The sequence below is a fragment of the Sodiomyces alcalophilus genome, assembly GCF_042370955.1.
Source record: "Sodiomyces alcalophilus JCM 7366 unplaced genomic scaffold ACRALscaffold_4, whole genome shotgun sequence".
In the NCBI taxonomy this organism is placed as follows: Eukaryota; Fungi; Ascomycota; class Sordariomycetes; order Glomerellales; family Plectosphaerellaceae; genus Sodiomyces; species Sodiomyces alcalophilus.
The window spans coordinates 5,475,398-5,493,116 of NW_027263535.1; the positions used below are offsets into that span (position 1 = coordinate 5,475,398).

The following is a 17,719-nucleotide window of genomic DNA, read 5'->3' on the forward strand; positions in this document are numbered from 1 at the left end:
AAATCCGTCGGATGCTATCTGCACTGCAATGTCTTTGGTAGGTTGATAAGGAAGGCGGAAAGTATCCATGGGAATGAAATGATGAGTTGGAGGAGGGCGGCAAACGGAGCCTTCGGGGAGGAGGGGGCGATACGTGTGGCAATGCTCTATGGGCCTATGGCGCTTTGGACGATGCGGAGAGCTGGAGGACAGATCCATTTACGCAGTACAGCAGGGCGCAAGAGCTATTACCTCGTAAAACCCCTCTGTAAGGTACCGTGCATTTGGTCGATGTACGTTGTATCGACAATGTCCAAAGTATTACGACGTACCTACCTATAACATCCCAAGGTCCCAACTCCAGAAGGACCACAGTCTCAGTGCGGGGCCGACACTGGCCCCTGCCCTGCGGACCGTACTGGGTACCACCTCTTCGGAATCTCTAGCGTCAGCCAGGGTCCTGATTGCGTATCGGGCCGTGTCAACAGATAATTACTGTACGACTCCACACGTTACAGACCTCAGTAGTAACTGGCAGCTCACCATGTCCAAGTCCAAAACGACGCACCATAAGAGGAGACCAGAAACAACAATAATTAAAACATGTTGTGGTGTCACCGACAGACAACAATGTCAACCTTTCAGCTTGAAAAAAAAAATCAACTATTCGCAAGCATCCGCGTCCAGTCAAACTTCCTCCACCCCTTCTTAAACCCTTCCACCCTCGGGTCTTCTCGCCTCCACCGACCCTGCTTCTTGATGACATTGGGCGGTGCGTCCAGGATTCCTCCCACAACTTCTCTCACGAAAAGATCGCCTCGCGGCCACATGTCGGCGTTCTCGATGATGTGACCTAACCCCCCATCGAGGTTGAACCACACGTGAAAGTACGGCATTTCCTTGGCGATCGTCCGCCGGAATGCCATCCGGCCCAACCCTTCCGCAGCTTTGGCCCCCGTGTCGATGACTTTCCGATGTTGCGACCATTCCTCGTCTGTCGTCAGGAACGCTTCCCGGAAGTAGGCCGGCACCATGGCCCCGTCCTCGTACGGGATGGGAAGCGCCGTCATGGCCGCGTGCAGGCGTCGCTGGGGCGCCGCCGCGTTTTCGTAAAAGATGACGTCCTGGCCCCGTTCGTGGTACATCCTCGTCAAGGACTTCATAAAGTTGCGAATCTCCTCCCACTCGTCGTCGTCGCACTCGAGCAGGTTCTTGCGGTGCGCCAACGGCACCAGCACCGCCCCTCCCTCGCTGACCTCGGGCTCCGTCGGCAGCGTCAAGTACACACGCGTTCCCAGAGACACAACCGGCGCGATGGGCATCTGGTCTTTGTCCTTGTCTTCGTGGTAGCAGAGAGGGCAGTTTTCGAGGATGCGCGTTAGCTTCTGGTACTCGTTGACCGCGACGTCCTTGAGGTTGATGTCCGACTTGTGCACCCGCTTCGCCAGCTTGTCGGCGTTCTCGTCCATGTATTCGAGATCGTCGTCGAATCCCGTGTCCTTGGCGATCCGTTCGGCCAACCTCATACCCTCGCCCCCTGCTTGCCCGCGTGTCCGCCGCTCCTCGCGGACCATGTCCTCGATGGTCATGTCCTCGTTCTCCTCCACCTTGCCTCGCTCGCGACCCCGTTTGGTCTCGACCTGCTTCACCTCTGCCCGGGTACCCGCCAACATCCGGTTGTCCTGCAGGCCGAGTACCACCGCCTGAGGCCCGTTGGTCGCGAAGCTAGCTGCGGCCTGGTTGTATTCTTCTTCGAGCTTTGCGGCGTCGGGTGCCCTGCGTAGCTTGGCTTTGACCATCTGCGCCCGCAGGCGGTTGAGCGTGGTCTGATCCATGGGCGTCTGCACGGGAGGGTCGGGGATGACGGCCCCTTGCACGAGTTCCGCCGCGGGGCTTTCTTCTCGCTTCTCGGCGGCTCGAAGCTTCTCCAGACGCTCGCGGTACAGGTCGCCCGTGGGCTGTTCCTTTCCGACGTAGCCTTCGCCATATATCTTCTGCCTGTCTAGCTCCATCTTCTCTTCCCGAGCGTCGTCAAAGTCTTGTAGGTCACCGTACCGCTCAAGGGCCACGTCTTCCACCGAGCGCCCAGTCTGCTCTGCCATGGTGTAGACCGCTCTGAGCTTCATCATTCTCCACTGTGATCCCTGGTCGCCAAATTTGTAGGTAACCTTCCTCTCGGAAGGAGAAGAGGGCTTGTCCTGGCTCAAGTCACCAATGTCTCGATTGATCTCGCGATCGTGTACCACGCGCGCGGGTTCTTCTCGGATCACCGGTTCGGCACCCTTGTCGCGACGATGAACGTAGTCGACGTCCAGTGCCGACGGTGCGGTCATCCAAGAATCCCTCACGAGTGGCGCGCGATCGGCAGCAACAGCATCGGGCGTTTTTTCTTCGTTTGGCAACGGAAGCCGCTCTTTGGGATCTGCGACATCGAGGAAAGAGTTTTCGTCGGTACTGGATCGCCTCTTTCGTCTTGACGCGCGGTCATCGTCCTCGTCAGAATGCCTCCGCCGCTTGTGCCTGTGACTTTCGTCCTCACGCGTGCGGGTTGATCTGTGATGGCGATGACGCCTCTGTTCGTCGTCTTCCTCGCGGTGACTTGACTTGCGGTGACGATTCCCATCACGATCTCGGTCTCTGTCGCGTCGCCGCTCGGAATCTTTGTCTCGGCGACGCTCCGAGTGTCGCTCGCCATCTTCGCGGTCGTGTCGATGATGATGTCGGTGTTTTTTCCTCTGCCTTCGCTCTTCCTTTTCACGCTCGATACGTTCCCTTTCTCCTTTCTCTGCAGCAAGCGCCTTTTCAAATTCATCCAGACCGTCCATTTTGAATGTAATACCGGTTGCCGTCGACCTCGAATCTCGCTTGCCAATTGATGCAATGGGGAGCTCTTTAATTCCTGTACGGTACCTTGGCACCGCAGAGTGAACCCATTTGCTCGTGCCGCCCTGACGTAGGTGCTCTGAATAGGTACCTAAGGCTACTATAGATACTCCGCACAGTACGAATATGTTCAGTCCATACCTATCCAGATTCTAGCCCCACGCGGGGCAGGGTTATCACCGATATGGAAACTACGAAGAACTTCCATCCAGGCCTCGTGTTGCACCAGCCCTACGTTTATTTCCAATCATTTATTTCACTGACATTCCTTCACTGTGCACTCTCCGATTGCTCAAGATGGCTTCTTCTTCGTCATCTTCTGCGCCGGCTGCAGAGGCAGCGGGCAAGTCTGCAGAGACAACGGGCAAGTCGCCCGTTGCCATCGTCTGTGTCGGGATGGCCGGTATTTCTTCTCTTCTGCGCTCCTCCTCCCGCTATGGACTACAGCTAATCCGCTGCCTTGCGCAGGCTCGGGCAAAACGACTTTCATGCGGCGCATCAACTCGTACCTCCATGGCCAAAATGACCCGCCCTATATCATCAACCTCGATCCCGCAGTTCTCAATGTCCCTTTCGAGAGCAATATCGATATCCGCGACTCGGTCAACTACCAAGAAGTCATGAAGCAGTACAACCTAGGGCCCAACGGGGGCATCCTCACCTCCCTGAACTTGTTCGCCACCAAGGTCGATCAGATCGTCAATCTTCTTGAAAAGAGGACAACACCGGATCCGAGCAATCCCCAGAAGAAACCGGTTCAACATATCCTCGTGGACACGCGTAAGACCCGTCCCCTCTTGATCGACACCTCTAGTATGTTCCGTGCTAATACCCCCCTTACAGCTGGACAGATTGAAGTCTTCGTCTGGTCTGCGAGCGGCACCATTCTCCTCGAGTCTCTGGCGTCATCATTTCCCACAGTCATTGCCTATATAATCGACACTCCCCGTACTGCATCGACGAATACATTCATCAGTAACATGCTTTATGCCTGCAGTATTCTCTACAAGACGAAATTACCCATGATTCTCGTATTCAACAAAACGGATGTGCAGGATGCTAGTTTCGCGAAAGAGTGGATGACAGATTTCGAAGCCTTCCAGGCTGCGGTACAGGAGGAACAGTTCGGTGACGGCATGGGCGAGGGCGGTCCCGGAGGCTCCGGATACATCAGCAGCTTGACCAGCTCGATGAGCCTGGTCTTGGAAGAGTTCTACTCGCACCTGAGTTTCGTTCCCGTGAGCTCTAGGCTGGGTACCGGCATGGAGGAATTCTTTGCGGCCGTTCAAGAAAAGGCCGAAGAGTTCAAACAAGACTATCTGCCCGAGCTGCAGCGCAGGAGACAAGAGCGGGACGAGCAGAGGCGGGCGACAAGGAAGGGAATGTCGGTGAATGCGGCTAAGAATAAGAATAAGGATGGAGACGATATTGACCCGGCTGACGACGTAGACGACGATGATATCCCCGACGATGAAAGCGACCGAGAAGGACTGCAATCGAGGTACGAGGCGGCGCTAACATCAGAGCAAGACTCCATTATGGCGGATGCAAGCTTTGCCAAATACCTCCACAACCAGAAAGGTTGATGCTGCCCACAACGATCCAGGGGATTAAAAGTCAGGATAACAATCACATTGGCGTTTGAGGAGGGGGTAACCAAACAAACTGCGCGGACATGGATACCTAGGACAATAAATGTTGAATTTTGCCGAATGCAAAAAAGAAATCATGAGTAGTTCCCTGTTGATGAACTGACACCGGACGCCCTGATGCCTGAAATGTACACACGACGCCCCCCGTGCCCCCCTCTCTCAAAATAAGCGGTACCGGCTCCGCCGCTCTTCCAATACACGATCTCTAATGCCCGCGTACCCAGACGTGGCGCACCGAGTTCCGACATGTAAGGTGCACTCGGAAATGTTCAAGGGGACTAAAATCAAAAGCCGACAATTGTATCGTATCATCGCGCCTCAAACTGAACCATTCTGCGTATATATTGTTAGCTATCGCGACTCGGAGCCACCATAGGCATCGTGCATGACTCACCTCTTGGTGCGCTCCTTGTAGAGAATTCGGCATCCGCACTCCTTGCACCGAATAGCATCGCCGCGACGCATCTGGAACTTCAAGCCGCAATCACCGCAGAGGTACTGCATCTGGGGACCGACCTCGGCAGCACCTCCGCCGTAGGCATCGAAGGACTTGCCCACGGCTGCCGGGTTGGCAGCCTGGCCAGCGGATGGGACTTGGTAGACTTCGCGAGACATGATGAGAGGATGTGGATGAGTATGGGGAATCGATTCTTTCCGTGTCTGTGCTCGGGCTCTGAGTTGATGCAGGAGGCGGAGTGCAGCTTTTCTTTGGCCACAGAATCGAATCTGACGTTTGGGTTTGATAAGGGAATAAGGGTGGGGCACCTGTCCTATCTTCAAGGCCCTTATCTTCGGCACCTTAATTATGATTGGTCAAATATCGCAGAGCGGCAGAATTTCTAGGCGGTCAGCTTTTGTAAAGGCGGTCGTCCTCAGCTGCTTCCACCGCCATGACCATGCATATACCTATGGAGTATTTCCAACTCTTTTCCATCCAGTCGCACTGCATACATGTAATGTAGTTCTAGACGTGGCAGTAATTGGGATTCTTATGTGATGTTTTCATTGCCACTATATTTTCCCTCGATTTCCTACCTCACATCATGACACCCACATTCGAAGCAGGCGTCGATGCTCACGAGTCGAATTGTCCTTTCTGCACCATCGCCGACCACTTCCCGCCATTTAGCGCAACCAGCCCGCCAAACGACCACGATCATCATGAAACCGACCCGACCAAGACAACGCCCGCGGCGTTTGTCGTTCTCTCCACAGACACCCTCATCGCTTTCCTCGACATTATGCCCCTATCCCGCGGCCACCTACTGCTCTGCACCCGCACACACCGCCCCAAACTCACCGATGCCACGCGGGACGAAGCCGCCGATCTAGGCCGTCATCTCCCCATCCTTTCGAAAGCATTGACGCGCGTCACGGGCGTCGAGGACTGGAATGTCGTCCAGAACAACGGCGCGGCCGCGGCGCAGGTCGTCATGCACCTGCATTTCCACCTCATCCCGCGGCCGGAGCTACGTGCGAGCGGGAGATACAGCGAGAGTTTCACCATGTTCGGTCGAGGGAAGAGGGAGGATCTCGACGAGGAGGACGCGGATCAACTAGCGCGGGAGCTGAGAGAAGCCATTGCGGACATCTTGAGGGAAGAAGATGAAGAAGGAGAAGGAGTCGAATCACGGAAAGACAAGTCGAAACTCTAGCGCGTGCGTTGGCTCGGATTGGCACTTTGTTTCCATGCATGCATTTTGACTCTGCACTTTTGCTTCTCTAGCGTACCATCCGAGCGTATCCTTCTACCTATACCCATTACATTAACGCCCGACGGTACTTTTTATCCGCCGTTGCCCACACCTTATGTTGTCCGTTCATTACCCAGCTTCTTCCCTCTTTTACTCATCGTCGCCGAGGAAGACCTTCACACCATCGGGCAAGAAGGTACCATCACAGACCTTGAACCGCTCCGTGAAGGAAGACAGCTGCTTCATCTCGTCGTCCGTCAGCTCCCAGCCGTCCAGGTCAAAGTTGGCATCGATGCGCTCCTTGGTCACCGACTTGGGGATGACGCTCGTGCCGCGCTGGAGTCCCCAGTGCAGGAGAACCTGCTGCGGGGTCTTCCCCTTGGCCTTGGCCATGCTCAGCAGCGCCTCGTTCTTGTAAAGGGGGGAGTCGGTGCTGCCGAGGCACGAGTAGGCGGTGGTGTGGATGCCCTTGCTCGTGTTGTACTCGAGCAGCTTGGGCGAAGGGTTGCAGGGGTGCAGCTCGATCTGGTTCACGGCGGGCACGATCTTGCAGGACGGGTCGTTGAGCAGGCGCTCGAGGTGGGTGATGCCAAAGTTGGACACGCCAATGTTGCGGACCTTGCCGGTGCCGACGAGCTTCTGCATCTCCCGCCAGGTATCGACGTAGTCCCAGTCCGGGTAATGCTTCTTGAGGTCGTTGGGGTCGGTGCTGGAGGGCCAGTGGATCAGGTAGAGGTCGATGTAGTCAGTCTGTAGGCTCTCGAGGGAGGAGGCGAGGCCCTCTGGCACGCGCTTATGCCATGGGTTGTCCAGCTTGGTGGTGATCCAGATCTCTTCACGGGGAACGCCCGAGGCCTTGATGCCATCGCCGACCTCGCGTTCGTTGTTGTATGCCAGGGCCGTATCGATGTGACGGTAGCCGCGGCGCAGGGCGGCCTCGACGGCGTGCTTGACCTCGTTGGGCTTGGATTGCCAAGTACCCAAGCCGACGGCGGGGATCTTGTCCCCGGTGTTGAGGGTGAAGGTGCGTCTGTCCCAGCGTCAATCAACCAAGCTCTGATAACAGGTCGCCTTTCTCGGCCCAGGGTCACGAGAAGACACGCGTCCCCATCAGTTGGCGACAGCTTTACGGATGATCAAAACTTACGTGGTTTGTTGAGTCATGGTTTGTGAGGGCGTAGGGCGTCTTTATGAGAGAGGGTGCGTGATGGTTCAAAGACCAAGTGAAGAACAACTGGCAGTAGCAACTTGAGATTCGATTTGAAGAGGATGACTTTATTAGAAGCGTGGTACGAAGTATATACTCGCACTTGCTCGGATACATTTCCACTACCCCTCCCCCTCCACGCCTAGTCCCCCCACCAGCGACAGTCTTTCCCCTCTCACCTCCTACAAGCGCACCTATCCAGTTGACGAAATGATGCGATCTACAGAGCGATTAGTCGGCGTTACCACTCAAAGCGTTTCTTTCGTCCAGCTAAGGAATAATCGCGGAATATTGCGAAGCCCGTTCGTCCGAAAATCGATGCATGCTGTTACCATCTTCTGCGGTAACGTCATCGCACCCACTCTGTATGCCTGGTGGAGGTGAGGGGGGAGCCACTGGGAGCCACCTGTGGCGCAGTGGCCCTGCCTACTCTAGGTACCTAGGTACCTAGGCAGGTGTGACATGGCTTCCATATTATGAACTGAGCTCAGGCCGTCATAGCTTTCCCTGTACTTCGTAGCTTAACACAGCAGCTCACTGTCATAACTTCCCAGTAGAAGCTTCCATCCCCAACGAGTGCAATCTCCCAAACACCGACCAACAACGCCGAATTCCATATCACCATTCTTGTCTCTGCAAGAACCTGCCCGCTCCTGCACGCTCCTGCCCTTGGTTACCATTCCGGGTGTCATTCCAGGGCTTATATCTGACAGACTACCCCGCCTCTTCCTCTCTTACCTGACCTACGTCGAACCACTCAAACTCCGAGCACAATGGCGAGCAAACGAATCTCCAAGGCACGTCTTCGTTTACCGATCCCACATCTCCTGCAGACTCATGATTAGAGGGTAAAACAAGCTAACGCAGCGTCTGGCGATGTATGTAGGAGCTCACTGAATGCACCGCCAACCCACCACAAGACATGACTGTGGCTCTCAAAGACGAATCTGACCTGTACACATGGCAGGTGACACTGGCTGGTCCAGCCTCGAGCGTCTACGAGGGCGGAACCTATGCCGTGCTGCTGACCTTGCCGACGGATTATCCTTTCAAGCCACCCGTCGTCCGCGTTTTGACTCGCATCTACCATCCCAACATCACCAATGATAGCCTGGGCAATATCTGTCTCTCAGTCCTCAAGTCGGAGAACTGGAAACCGGCCACCAAGATCTCTGCTGTTCTGGAGGCGGTGCGTCAGCTTCTCGTCGAACCCCAGCCCGACGATCCCCTGGAATCCCGAATCGCCGACGAGTACCGCAACAACCGCCAGGAGTTTGAGAAGACCGCCAGGCAATATGTCACCCGCTACGCCAAAGGTCCCCCCACCTTTACCGAGGCTCCTCCCGCGTCGGATAAGTCGAAGTAGAGTGGCGACGAACGCGAGCTGGAGCGTCGTTACGGGGAGGCCCTGTCAAGCGAAACCGGCCTCATACCTGGTGTCCCCCGCCCGCGCAGGGGCCGTTACGCTCGGCGGAATGCGATCAGTGAATAACGACTTGAAGATACGACAAATCTTTCTTTCTCTTTGCGTAGGGACGGAAACGAGAGGGGGCGTTCTGGCGTTGAACGAGACATGTTTTAGCTAGGAAGCCGGAGCCTGAGATGGTAGGTCCCCTCGGCGTTGGGCGATCAAACACTGTCATGAGACGCAGAATATGCATAAGAGCAAACTAGAACCTTTCAGTGTGTTGCTTTTTCACCGGGGTTATAGCTACGAACCATAATGAACAGATATTTCAAGGCTATAGCCGTCGAAACCACGCAGCTTCATTCTTGACGAACATGCGGACTGCCATGATAGGCAGTAACAGGAAGAGGAGAACATGACAACAGAACGACACATGTCAATATTATACGACCGCAAACAACATGCTACACTTATTCAGCTCCCTATGACTCCTCCTTCTCCTTCTCCGCCTTGGCTTTTTTGGGTCTTCCCCTTCCGCCTTTCTTTAGCCCGTCAATCCCCTCCTTCACCACTGATAGGCCGTTCGTGGCAGCCTTCTCCCCTCTTTCCTTCACCGCATGCTTCTCTGCCTCGTCTTTCATGTCCCCCATGACATCCTGCCCGCGAGTTGTGCCATGTAGCCAGTCCAGAAGACCCCAAGCACCATAGTTCCCCGAGCCGCCGGATGCGTAATGGGCGGCTGTGCGGCGGGCGATGCCTCCCATGATTATACCGGGGACCACGGAGTAGCCGCTCGTGGCCAGGGTTTCCTCACCCGTGCAAAGCGCCACGTGGATGAGGTATACGAGGAGGTGGGGGCGCACCGCCATGGCGGGGAGATACATCGGGGCGAAACGGTGGAGGAGAAATGGGACGGGGTGGTCGGCGAAGAGGAGGAGCGAAAAGAGTGGTGTTCTGCGGCTGTGGGCGTACTCTGCGTGCCATTTTGCGACGGGATTCGAGGATTTAGCATGCAGGATGCCGCTATGGATGTAGTAGGTTAGTACTTCGCGGCCGGCGAGGAGCAGGGCGAGGTGCTTGACGAGCTGCCACGGGAGAGGCAGGGTGGTGGAGGTCTTGAAGACCGGGCCTCCGAAGGCGTAGCACCAGAACATGGTGACGGCGGCTTCTAGGCCAGCGGATAGGGCGAGGTTGAAGATGGTCAGGGCGAAGGTCCGCAGAAGCTGCGCACTGTTCTTCTGGGCAGAGGGCAGTGAGGACGCACCGCCCACCTTGAGAGAGGCGGCGACGGATGGGAGAAGTGTATCGAAGGCGAGGAAAAGTAGGGATGGTGCGAGCCAGAGGGCGAGACGAAGGGCGAATAGGCCGATCAGCTCGATTTTGAGAGCGCTGTGAGACAAGACGAGGACGGACCAGGTCATGTAAAAGAAGATAAGATTGAGGGAGGTGGACCAGGAGGCGACGGAGGGTGCGAGGAAATAGGATACGATAGGAAGGGAAAGGATAAGATCCATGGTGGGCGAGGCGGAGAGTTTGGCTGGTATCAACAACACTCGGTTTTCCTGAGATGAGAACCAGTGCTACTGCAGACGTTGAACTAAACCCCTTTGCGTGGGAGTCGGGATAAGTTATAGAAGACCCATTCGAGTGAAGACGTGAGATGGTTGATTTTGTATACAAGCTAGGTATGGTATGAGGCGGAAGCATAGGCATCAATGATGTAGCTGGTCAGAATTGATGCCTTGACGAACCAGCTTGGTGAAACGAATAAACTTCCCCGGCGATGCCTATGACGTCCTTCCAGTGCTCTCCTCTTTAATCTTATCTGTCCACCTAGGTAGTGTAGTATCCTACTCAAGTTGGGACAACCCATATCAACCGTTGAAGGTAGTGGCTGCTTGACAGAGGGCTATGACGTCGGTAGCTGTACGTATTCGTAGCGGCTTGGTTCGGTGAGTCGTCGGTGAAGGTCCTGACCAACGGCTTTGTCGGTATGATCATCACACCGAAGCCGTTGGTCAGGAATCGGAGAACCATGAAAACAGTGCTCATTATCGACGAAAGGTCTATCGGAAGGATTGGATATCGCCAACTTACATACCTACGGGTCGATGTGTTCACGCAGCCCGCTATGTAAATAGTAAGTTGGCGATTACTTTCATGGTCTTGTGTCCCGAGTCCCGGTGAGGATAATGACCGATCGCAAAACCATCCAAGCAACCTACTGTCTCTTACACGGCGAAGCGGTCGGGTGTATTTCGTCTTGGAACTGCTTATCCGAATATCAGTCCTCCCTGGAATACAACTGTGATGGCCCGTGTCGGAGCCTATGACGTAGCCTCGAGGCCTACGAAGCGCAAAATCTCACCGTCAAGGTAGATTCGTTCTCCTCGATGCAGCCAGGTAATACAACGTATACACCGGTTCGGCGCCCATTTGGAGTAGGTACTTCCTCGCAAGTGAGGAAACCCTATAAGCGGCCTTGCTCATGAAGTGCCCAGCAGTACACTACGTTGTACGAATATGTTAGACAGAATATGTCTGGTGCTGAGACCTGCTGGCGGGGGGTTCAAGTGGGACCCGAGAGATTACCCCTGGATGACACAGCGAGGGCCCTGCACGCTAGACCCGCTGGCGAGACAAGCTCGCCCAACTATGGGGGAAACAGTGCTCGACTGGCCAATGACTGGTAGCAATTGTCCGTCATTCGTACCATGTGATTACGTTGTAAGGTCGTGGCTGTTAGCGCCAGGGACGGACGACGCCGGAATGTCTTCAAGTTGCTTTGTATATACTTCGTATTTCGTACTTCGTATGTCGTTGTCTGCTGAACGTTGGCTGGATGATGTATTCGAATAGCGAAGCTGTGCTGCATACTGCTAGTTAGTAGTGTATTATAGATAGCCTGCGCATATTCGAATACATGAGAAAGGAGGTGAGTTTGTACCCAATGCATACTGTTAAAAGACACTGCCTATAACACGGAGCACCTCGTTGCAATGTCTCTACAACGTATGTATTCGTGCCTAGGTACGTTTACAAGCGTTGTAGGTCTTCGGCATGGTTTCACTGCAGCCAGAGGGATTTTGTTTCGGTGAGCTGCAGAGAATCTGTACATATGTACCTAGGAAGGCATGACGACTGCATGTACCTTCTACGCGAACACGGCGTACGGAGTACATACAAGCGGAGGTGACGATACAAAATATCCGTGTCTCTTGTCATGTCTCTGCCTTCCCTTCCCGGTCCCGCGTTTGGCTTTGCTTTCTTATATACTTAGCGGCATTCTAGGCTTAACTCGCGCAGATACAGGGGATAATATTCATACGTTGTACAGTCTGCCGAGTTGATATCGACTCGTGTTCCGCTGCCGGGAATTAAGATAGGTAGGTACCTAGCTTAAGTAACTAGTACTCCGTACGTGTTGGGTATGTCGCCTTCACAGTCTCTTGGACCCTGTCTCTCGGCCCGACCTTTTTACGTCTATTGCCTGTTGCTTTCGATTTTCCTGCTTCTCCTTTACTTCCACCTCCTGCGGCGTATTGCAGGTCCGATTCTTTCAACAACCCGACTGGAATCATCTCTTCGCCCGACCTTTTTATACCCCTTGTAACGATGTGGCCTCCCGTTTACTAGAACGAAAAAGAAATCTCTCGAGTTGGGATATAATTAATACGACCCTAATATCCGTGTCAGAGCCCAGCCTCTGCAAACGACCTCGATCAATCGGACGACACCCCCCCCGCGCATTTGGTTCGCCCTGCATTCTCTCCTTGCCCCCGTCCGCCCTTGCATCGCCCTGCAGCCTGCGAAGCCCACACCGCACCGCACCGCACCAACCTAGTGTGCAGCGAACAGCGACTAGTGCCGTCTGGTCCGCTAGGAACTCAAGTCTTGTCTTGGTAACCCGGGAATCCTTTGCCTGTCGGCCGTGGTTGTTTGTGTCCGGGACGTTGGCTCCATAGCCACCACCACCATGGACAACGCCGATCCTCCGCCCCCTATCCCACACCGCACCCGGCATCATCACACCAGCACCGGCCTCTCCTCACGTCGTCGGTCGTTGCAAGGCCCGGCAGGCGTAGCAGGCTCGGCACCCCACAGATCCTCCGACGTGCAGCCTGCCTCCCCCGAAGTCATATCCTCCCTCATCAGCAGCCTCTCCGTCATCTCCAAACCCGCCGACCGTCACTTTGAGGGCCCTTCGTTGACGAGCCTCTCCCTTCCTAATTCGCCTCGTAACGCGAGCTTCGGTAGCTTTGGCGTCGACTACGGTGCCTACTCCCAACCCTCCCTCGACGACTTGCGCGAGGAGAGCGTTGCCCTTGACGACCTCGCCGCCAGCCCCCCCGTTGTCCGAACTTCCAAACCACCCTCGGGCCTCTCCCCGCTCACCGCCCAAAAATCCCCTTCCCGCGAGTCCAGCGGCGGGCTCAAGTCCATCCTGCGAGGCGGCTCTCGTCCCTCTTCCAAAGGATCGCTCGGTTCACGTGATGATACCCAGAGCATCGGAAATCTTTCAGTAGAACGCGGCGTCGCCCCCCGCCTCCGATTCCATACGAAGCCGGTCGCGCTCACGCGATAGCTGGGGCAGGAAACAGAGCAGGAGCCACATGGGCCTGATGTACATGAGCTCCAAGGAACGGCTACGCGAGAGAGAATACGAAAAGAGGCGAACCAGCACCCAGTCAGACGATTTCATTACCCCACGCCCGGACCCTTTCCTCGCCGAAACACCAATCAGCGAAGAGCCCTGCGCCGCCAGCGAGCTCTACAGTCGAGAAAACGTGCCGCCGCTCGAGGAATCCGCCATGGATGCCACCTCGAGCCCGCGGCCCATTCCCGCCCGGGACTCTTCGCTTCGCAAGTCGGCCAACACCACGAAACGGTCGTCTGCTCGTAGCTCTCGCGCGAAGAGAGAGGGGGAGGCTGCCAAAGACAAAATACCCGAGGCGGAGGAGCGCGGCCACACCAAGAATAGCAGCAGCAACAGGCAGAGCAAGCACGAATCCTGGCGGCGGATATCAGACTCTGGCTCCCGCACCAGGTCGACTGACCTCGCTCGCGGCGAGGTCCATGCCCAGCCGTTCTCTAACCACACGACCTCAGCGGCGGCGACCATAGCTCCCCAGGCTCGAGATGAGCTCGAGGATAGCGCGCCCTTCCCTGCCGTGGCACAGGGACGGCGGCGCGACGAACATGGCGCGGATAAGAGCAAGAGAAAGTCTGGACGACAGACCCCCGACCCCAACGAGATGATCCGCCCCAAGAGGAGCAGCTCCAGGTTGAAGCGACTTTCTGCGCCTCTGAGCCCGCGTCCTGATGGCGGATTCGGCAGCGAGCCCAACGAAGCGACCGCGACCGAACGGGAAAGCGCCATACCTGCCGGCTACGAACGTCCGCAGAGTGCCGACTCCATCGATGACGCTGTCGAATCATACCTCTGCTCGCCACGCCTGTCCCAGAAAATCAAGCACCCACAGACTGGTAGAGTCATATCCTTCTCCGAGGTTGGTGACGCCGACGGCTCTGCCGTCTTCTGCTGCGTCGGCATGGGCTTGACCCGGTACATCACCGCATTCTATGACGAACTGGCCTTTACCCTCAAGCTCCGCCTCATCACACCAGATAGACCAGGCGTTGGCGACAGCGAGCCCTATGCTGACGGGACGGCCACGCCGCTCAGCTGGCCTGGTAAGTCGCCCCAGTTTACACAATCACATTCTAAATGCCTACTGCTGGCGTTGTCTCTTGCCTCGCTGCTAACCTGCGCTCTTGTGTTTGTGTAGACGACGTGTATGCCATATGCCAAGCACTGAAGATCACAAAGTTTTCCATCCTCGCGCATTCGGCCGGTGCCATCTACGCACTGGCGACTGCACTCCGAATGCCGCAGCACATTCGTGGCCGCATCCATCTCCTCGCTCCCTGGATTCCCCCTTCGCAGATGAACGTCTTTGGGGGTTCCCAGACTCTGCCGCCGAGCAATGCTATCCCGACATCCCAACGCATCCTCCGCGCCCTCCCGACCCCGTTCCTCAAAGCCGCCAATAGCTCCTTCATGACGGCGACGAGCAGCTCCATCACAAGTTCCCTCCCCAAGACACCTCGGCGTGGCAAGCGCAAATCCACCCAAACTACCGGCCGCGATACACCGGCGCCTACCAAGCGTGACGTGATACCCAGCCTGGACAAGGAAAACATTGCTCAATTGGGAACACACGGGAAAAAGTCTACCCGGGAAACCGAAGTTGGTCGCTCTCTGGCGCCCGACGCCATGGATCGCCTGCGCGCGCACCCCTCGCAGTCGGGTCTCCAAGGTTCCGGCTCGGGCTCGCAGCACGACACGACGGATCCCGAAGCCGCCATCATCACCGCAGCCGCCGACGCCATGGCCGACAAGGAGCGCCAGGTCACATACGATTCGCGGCTGACCCACGCCATCTGGGATCTAGCGACCACGGGCGCCAACCCGGCCGTCGACCTCCTCGTCTGCCTCGAACGGCGGCACACCATCGGTTTCCGCTATGTCGACATTACGCGACCGGTCGTCATTCATCACGGCAGCCGAGACACGCGCGTCCCAGTAGACAACGTGAGATGGCTGGGCAAGACCATGCGGAGATGCGAGGTGCGCGTATTGGAAGGCGAGGGGCACGGCCTGATGGCCAGTGCAACCGTCATGGGTTCCGTGCTGATGGAGATCAGCAAGGAGTGGGAGGACTGGATGCGGGTCACGGGGCATGGTGGGAAGAGGGAGGAAAGGGGCCGGCGAGCCACCCTCGTGAGGTGAGGGGGCTACGATGCCGGTATGCTACGTGAAATGATGCGTACGACCCTCTAATTGCCATGCGAGCAGTCTCAAATCGCCTCTGGACCATTGAAACGACAAATGGTTGCCACAGTTGTCGCTGCTGTGGCGAACGAACGACAGCACCCCATCGATGCTGACTTGGCAGCATTCTACTTTTTTTTTTCTTTTCTTTGGGGGTTCATTGAGTGGAAGGCGCCCAGCTATCATGGTAAGGATAACGTGAGTTCTGGGTCCTTTCATTCTTCTTTGTTTGCTGTGTCGGATATGGGTTATTATTACTACTATTATTCATTATTACCATGGCCTTATTTGCCTGGAAGATATCTGGAGAGCATATCCCGATGTGGGAGGACTGGCTATGACCAGTAGAAAGATGCACTATGTATCCTAATGTCTTAATATGATCTTATCCCGAGTCGGAGCCGGACTTTGTAACGGCCGTGATGGAGAAGAGTTTAACGTTTGTTCTCGGACTCGGACTAGGAGAACTCCGCATGTCCAAGCTACGTGGATGGCAAAGTATCACTGGGTCCTGGGCTGCTATTGGTTCCTGCGGAAAAGGGGAAGAGGTGGGATCAAGGGATAGCCATATCGAGTTGAGTTGGTTTTCCGTCACCGAGCCGAGCCGCGTACTCTGCGCCTGGTGGAATGTCGAATAAAGGGGATCAACACGAGTCATGGGAAACAGGAAAAGAGGGCAACTACCTATGAAATAGACAGGAAATATGAAGATCAGGTACGGAATAACGGGCCCTGATCTCGTCCTGATCATACTGTGGTGGTTGAATCAAGGCAGTGGGATTCTCATGCTCGCATTGCATTGATCACGATTCGAGAAGGTGAAGAAATGAGACGAGGGGGCCTTTTGTGCCTCCCACTGCTCAAGTAGGATAACGGACATTTCGCATTGTCCCAGTCTCCTCCATTTCAATTCCATTGCCTTCGTCGCATCGAAGGATCCTGGGCTATCGCACCAGACTGCATAACTCAAGCCAAAAATAGCTTTGCAGGAGCATGATCCGCGCTACCCAAACAGAAATAATTCAAAGACAGACACGCCGCACTGGGAAGCGACAAAGATACGCCTTGAGTTTAAGCTTCGACATCGCCGTTCACCGCCACGGCTTTCGCTTCGGTGGTTTCGGCAGGCATCTCGGTAGCCTTGACGGTGCCTTTGGTGGGGGCAGTCTTCCCGACTCCGTTGGTCGCCACTTGATCGCCTTGATCGCCTTGATCGTCTTCCTCTTCTTCTTCCTCCTCCTCTCCTTCCTCCTCCCCTCCTTCTTTCTCCTCTCCTTGCTCCTCCGTCTCCTCCACCTCTTCCGTTTCCTCCTCCTCCTCTTCCTGTCCCTCGTCTCCCTCCTCAATACCGGCGTCTGGTTCGTCCACTTCCTCTTCTACCGCGACCTTTTGCCGTTTGGCGGGACGCTCTTTGTCTGGGTAACGTAATTAGCAGTGTCCAGGAGAGATGCGAGGAGAAGAGAAATATGTGAATGCAAGAGGGGGATGATGCAGTGGGAAAGATGAGTAGGAAAACCATAGAGTCTTACGTTCTGCGCCGTTCCCCAAAGGCTCTGCTTCTCCCTCGCCTTCTTCGAACTCTTCGTCTTCCTCTTCATCATCACTCATTTCCTCTTCACCCTCGGTGTCCTCATATCTATCGTGGGCTCATTAGCCTGGCTCAGGTACGGCCGACTAGTCGTTTAACATGTAAGGTGCTGGCGCATGAGATTCTGAAGGACCTTCTATTCATAGGAACGGGGGAGATAGCGACGCGCATGTTGGCGCAATGAAGGGAGTCTTGCAAGCTCCGGACAGGGGTATGCGGAGGCTTGCAAACGATGAAGCAACCTACTCTTCTTCTTCCTCGCTTTCGTCGTCTTCTGGGAGGGAGACGAGCTCTTCCTCCTCCTGCTTTCTCTTACGGCTAGACATGACGACTTCGGGGAGCTTTTCGAATTGAAGGATTCAAGTTGTGATTCAATGCGTAGCTGGGGAGCCGTTCAAGGGAGAATCGGATGGTTTGGTAGGATTGCAGAGAGGGAACTCGGTGGGAAAACGAGAAGGGAAAAGGAAAAAAAA

The 17,719-nt window shown here is 55.5% G+C and overlaps 10 protein-coding genes across 10 annotated transcripts; 4 read left to right on the forward strand and 6 right to left on the reverse strand.

Moving 5' to 3' along the window:
• Window positions 1-281: 281 nt before the first annotated feature.
• Window positions 282-2,887, reverse strand: ACRALDRAFT_1063567 (uncharacterized protein). The gene has a single exon (XM_071016819.1). It carries the CDS (start codon window positions 2,802-2,804, stop codon window positions 639-641), a length of 2,166 nt encoding a protein of 721 aa, XP_070875528.1. The 5' UTR covers window positions 2,805-2,887; the 3' UTR covers window positions 282-638.
• A 302-nt stretch (window positions 2,888-3,189) lies between these two features.
• On the forward strand, window positions 3,190-4,439 carry ACRALDRAFT_2087883 (uncharacterized protein; the record flags this gene model as incomplete). The annotated part of the gene is made up of 3 exons (XM_071022500.1): window positions 3,190-3,265; window positions 3,331-3,642; window positions 3,706-4,439. Coding segments are annotated over 3 exons (1,122 nt in total), but the record flags the coding sequence as incomplete, so codon positions are not given.
• Window positions 4,440-4,491: 52 nt separating this feature from the next.
• ACRALDRAFT_210354 (uncharacterized protein) lies at window positions 4,492-5,520 on the reverse strand (the record flags this gene model as incomplete). The annotated part of the gene is made up of 7 exons (XM_071023140.1): window positions 4,492-4,545; window positions 4,619-4,635; window positions 4,735-4,772; window positions 4,811-4,831; window positions 4,909-5,279; window positions 5,401-5,457; window positions 5,485-5,520. The coding sequence occupies 7 exons, from the start codon at window positions 5,518-5,520 to the stop codon at window positions 4,492-4,494; spliced, it is 594 nt and encodes a 197-aa protein (XP_070875530.1).
• A 37-nt stretch (window positions 5,521-5,557) lies between these two features.
• Window positions 5,558-6,169, forward strand: ACRALDRAFT_1070469 (uncharacterized protein; the record flags this gene model as incomplete). Its single annotated transcript, XM_071017771.1, has 1 exon — window positions 5,558-6,169. The coding sequence occupies one exon, from the start codon at window positions 5,558-5,560 to the stop codon at window positions 6,167-6,169; it is 612 nt and encodes a 203-aa protein (XP_070875531.1).
• A 189-nt stretch (window positions 6,170-6,358) lies between these two features.
• ACRALDRAFT_2028025 (uncharacterized protein) lies at window positions 6,359-7,372 on the reverse strand (the record flags this gene model as incomplete). The annotated part of the gene is made up of 2 exons (XM_071020505.1): window positions 6,359-7,238; window positions 7,356-7,372. 2 exons carry the CDS (start codon window positions 7,370-7,372, stop codon window positions 6,359-6,361), a joined length of 897 nt encoding a protein of 298 aa, XP_070875532.1.
• Window positions 7,373-8,188: 816 nt separating this feature from the next.
• ACRALDRAFT_2042617 (uncharacterized protein) lies at window positions 8,189-8,781 on the forward strand (the record flags this gene model as incomplete). Its single annotated transcript, XM_071021266.1, has 2 exons — window positions 8,189-8,212; window positions 8,302-8,781. 2 exons carry the CDS (start codon window positions 8,189-8,191, stop codon window positions 8,779-8,781), a joined length of 504 nt encoding a protein of 167 aa, XP_070875533.1.
• A 45-nt stretch (window positions 8,782-8,826) lies between these two features.
• On the reverse strand, window positions 8,827-9,258 carry ACRALDRAFT_210350 (uncharacterized protein; the record flags this gene model as incomplete). Its single annotated transcript, XM_071023138.1, has 3 exons — window positions 8,827-8,881; window positions 8,925-9,085; window positions 9,145-9,258. The coding sequence occupies 3 exons, from the start codon at window positions 9,256-9,258 to the stop codon at window positions 8,827-8,829; spliced, it is 330 nt and encodes a 109-aa protein (XP_070875534.1).
• A 47-nt stretch (window positions 9,259-9,305) lies between these two features.
• Window positions 9,306-10,337, reverse strand: ACRALDRAFT_210349 (uncharacterized protein; the record flags this gene model as incomplete). Its single annotated transcript, XM_071023137.1, has 1 exon — window positions 9,306-10,337. The coding sequence occupies one exon, from the start codon at window positions 10,335-10,337 to the stop codon at window positions 9,306-9,308; it is 1,032 nt and encodes a 343-aa protein (XP_070875535.1).
• A 2,462-nt stretch (window positions 10,338-12,799) lies between these two features.
• Window positions 12,800-16,368, forward strand: ACRALDRAFT_1081663 (uncharacterized protein; the record flags this gene model as incomplete). Its single annotated transcript, XM_071019191.1, has 3 exons — window positions 12,800-13,357; window positions 13,425-14,517; window positions 14,613-16,368. The coding sequence occupies 3 exons, from the start codon at window positions 12,800-12,802 to the stop codon at window positions 15,614-15,616; spliced, it is 2,655 nt and encodes an 884-aa protein (XP_070875536.1). The 3' UTR covers window positions 15,617-16,368.
• Window positions 16,369-16,506: 138 nt separating this feature from the next.
• ACRALDRAFT_1081662 (uncharacterized protein) lies at window positions 16,507-17,697 on the reverse strand. Its single transcript, XM_071019190.1, has 2 exons — window positions 17,188-17,697; window positions 16,507-17,073 (listed from the first exon to the last, which is right to left on the reverse strand). Exons 1-2 carry the CDS (start codon window positions 17,264-17,266, stop codon window positions 16,730-16,732), a joined length of 423 nt encoding a protein of 140 aa, XP_070875537.1. The 5' UTR covers window positions 17,267-17,697; the 3' UTR covers window positions 16,507-16,729.
• Window positions 17,698-17,719: the final 22 nt, after the last annotated feature.

Coding starts and splice junctions, on each gene's coding strand:
- ACRALDRAFT_1063567 (XM_071016819.1), bottom strand. CDS start 2,804: ATGGACGGTCTGGATGAATTTGAAAAGGCGCTTGCTGCAGAGAAAGGA.
- ACRALDRAFT_1081662 (XM_071019190.1), bottom strand. CDS start 17,266: ATGAGTGATGATGAAGAGGAAGACGAAGAGTTCGAAGAAGGCGAGGGA. Junction 17,074..17,187: donor TTTGGGGAACGGCGCAGAAC/GTAAGACTCTAT, acceptor TACGTTACCCAG/ACAAAGAGCGTCCCGCCAAA.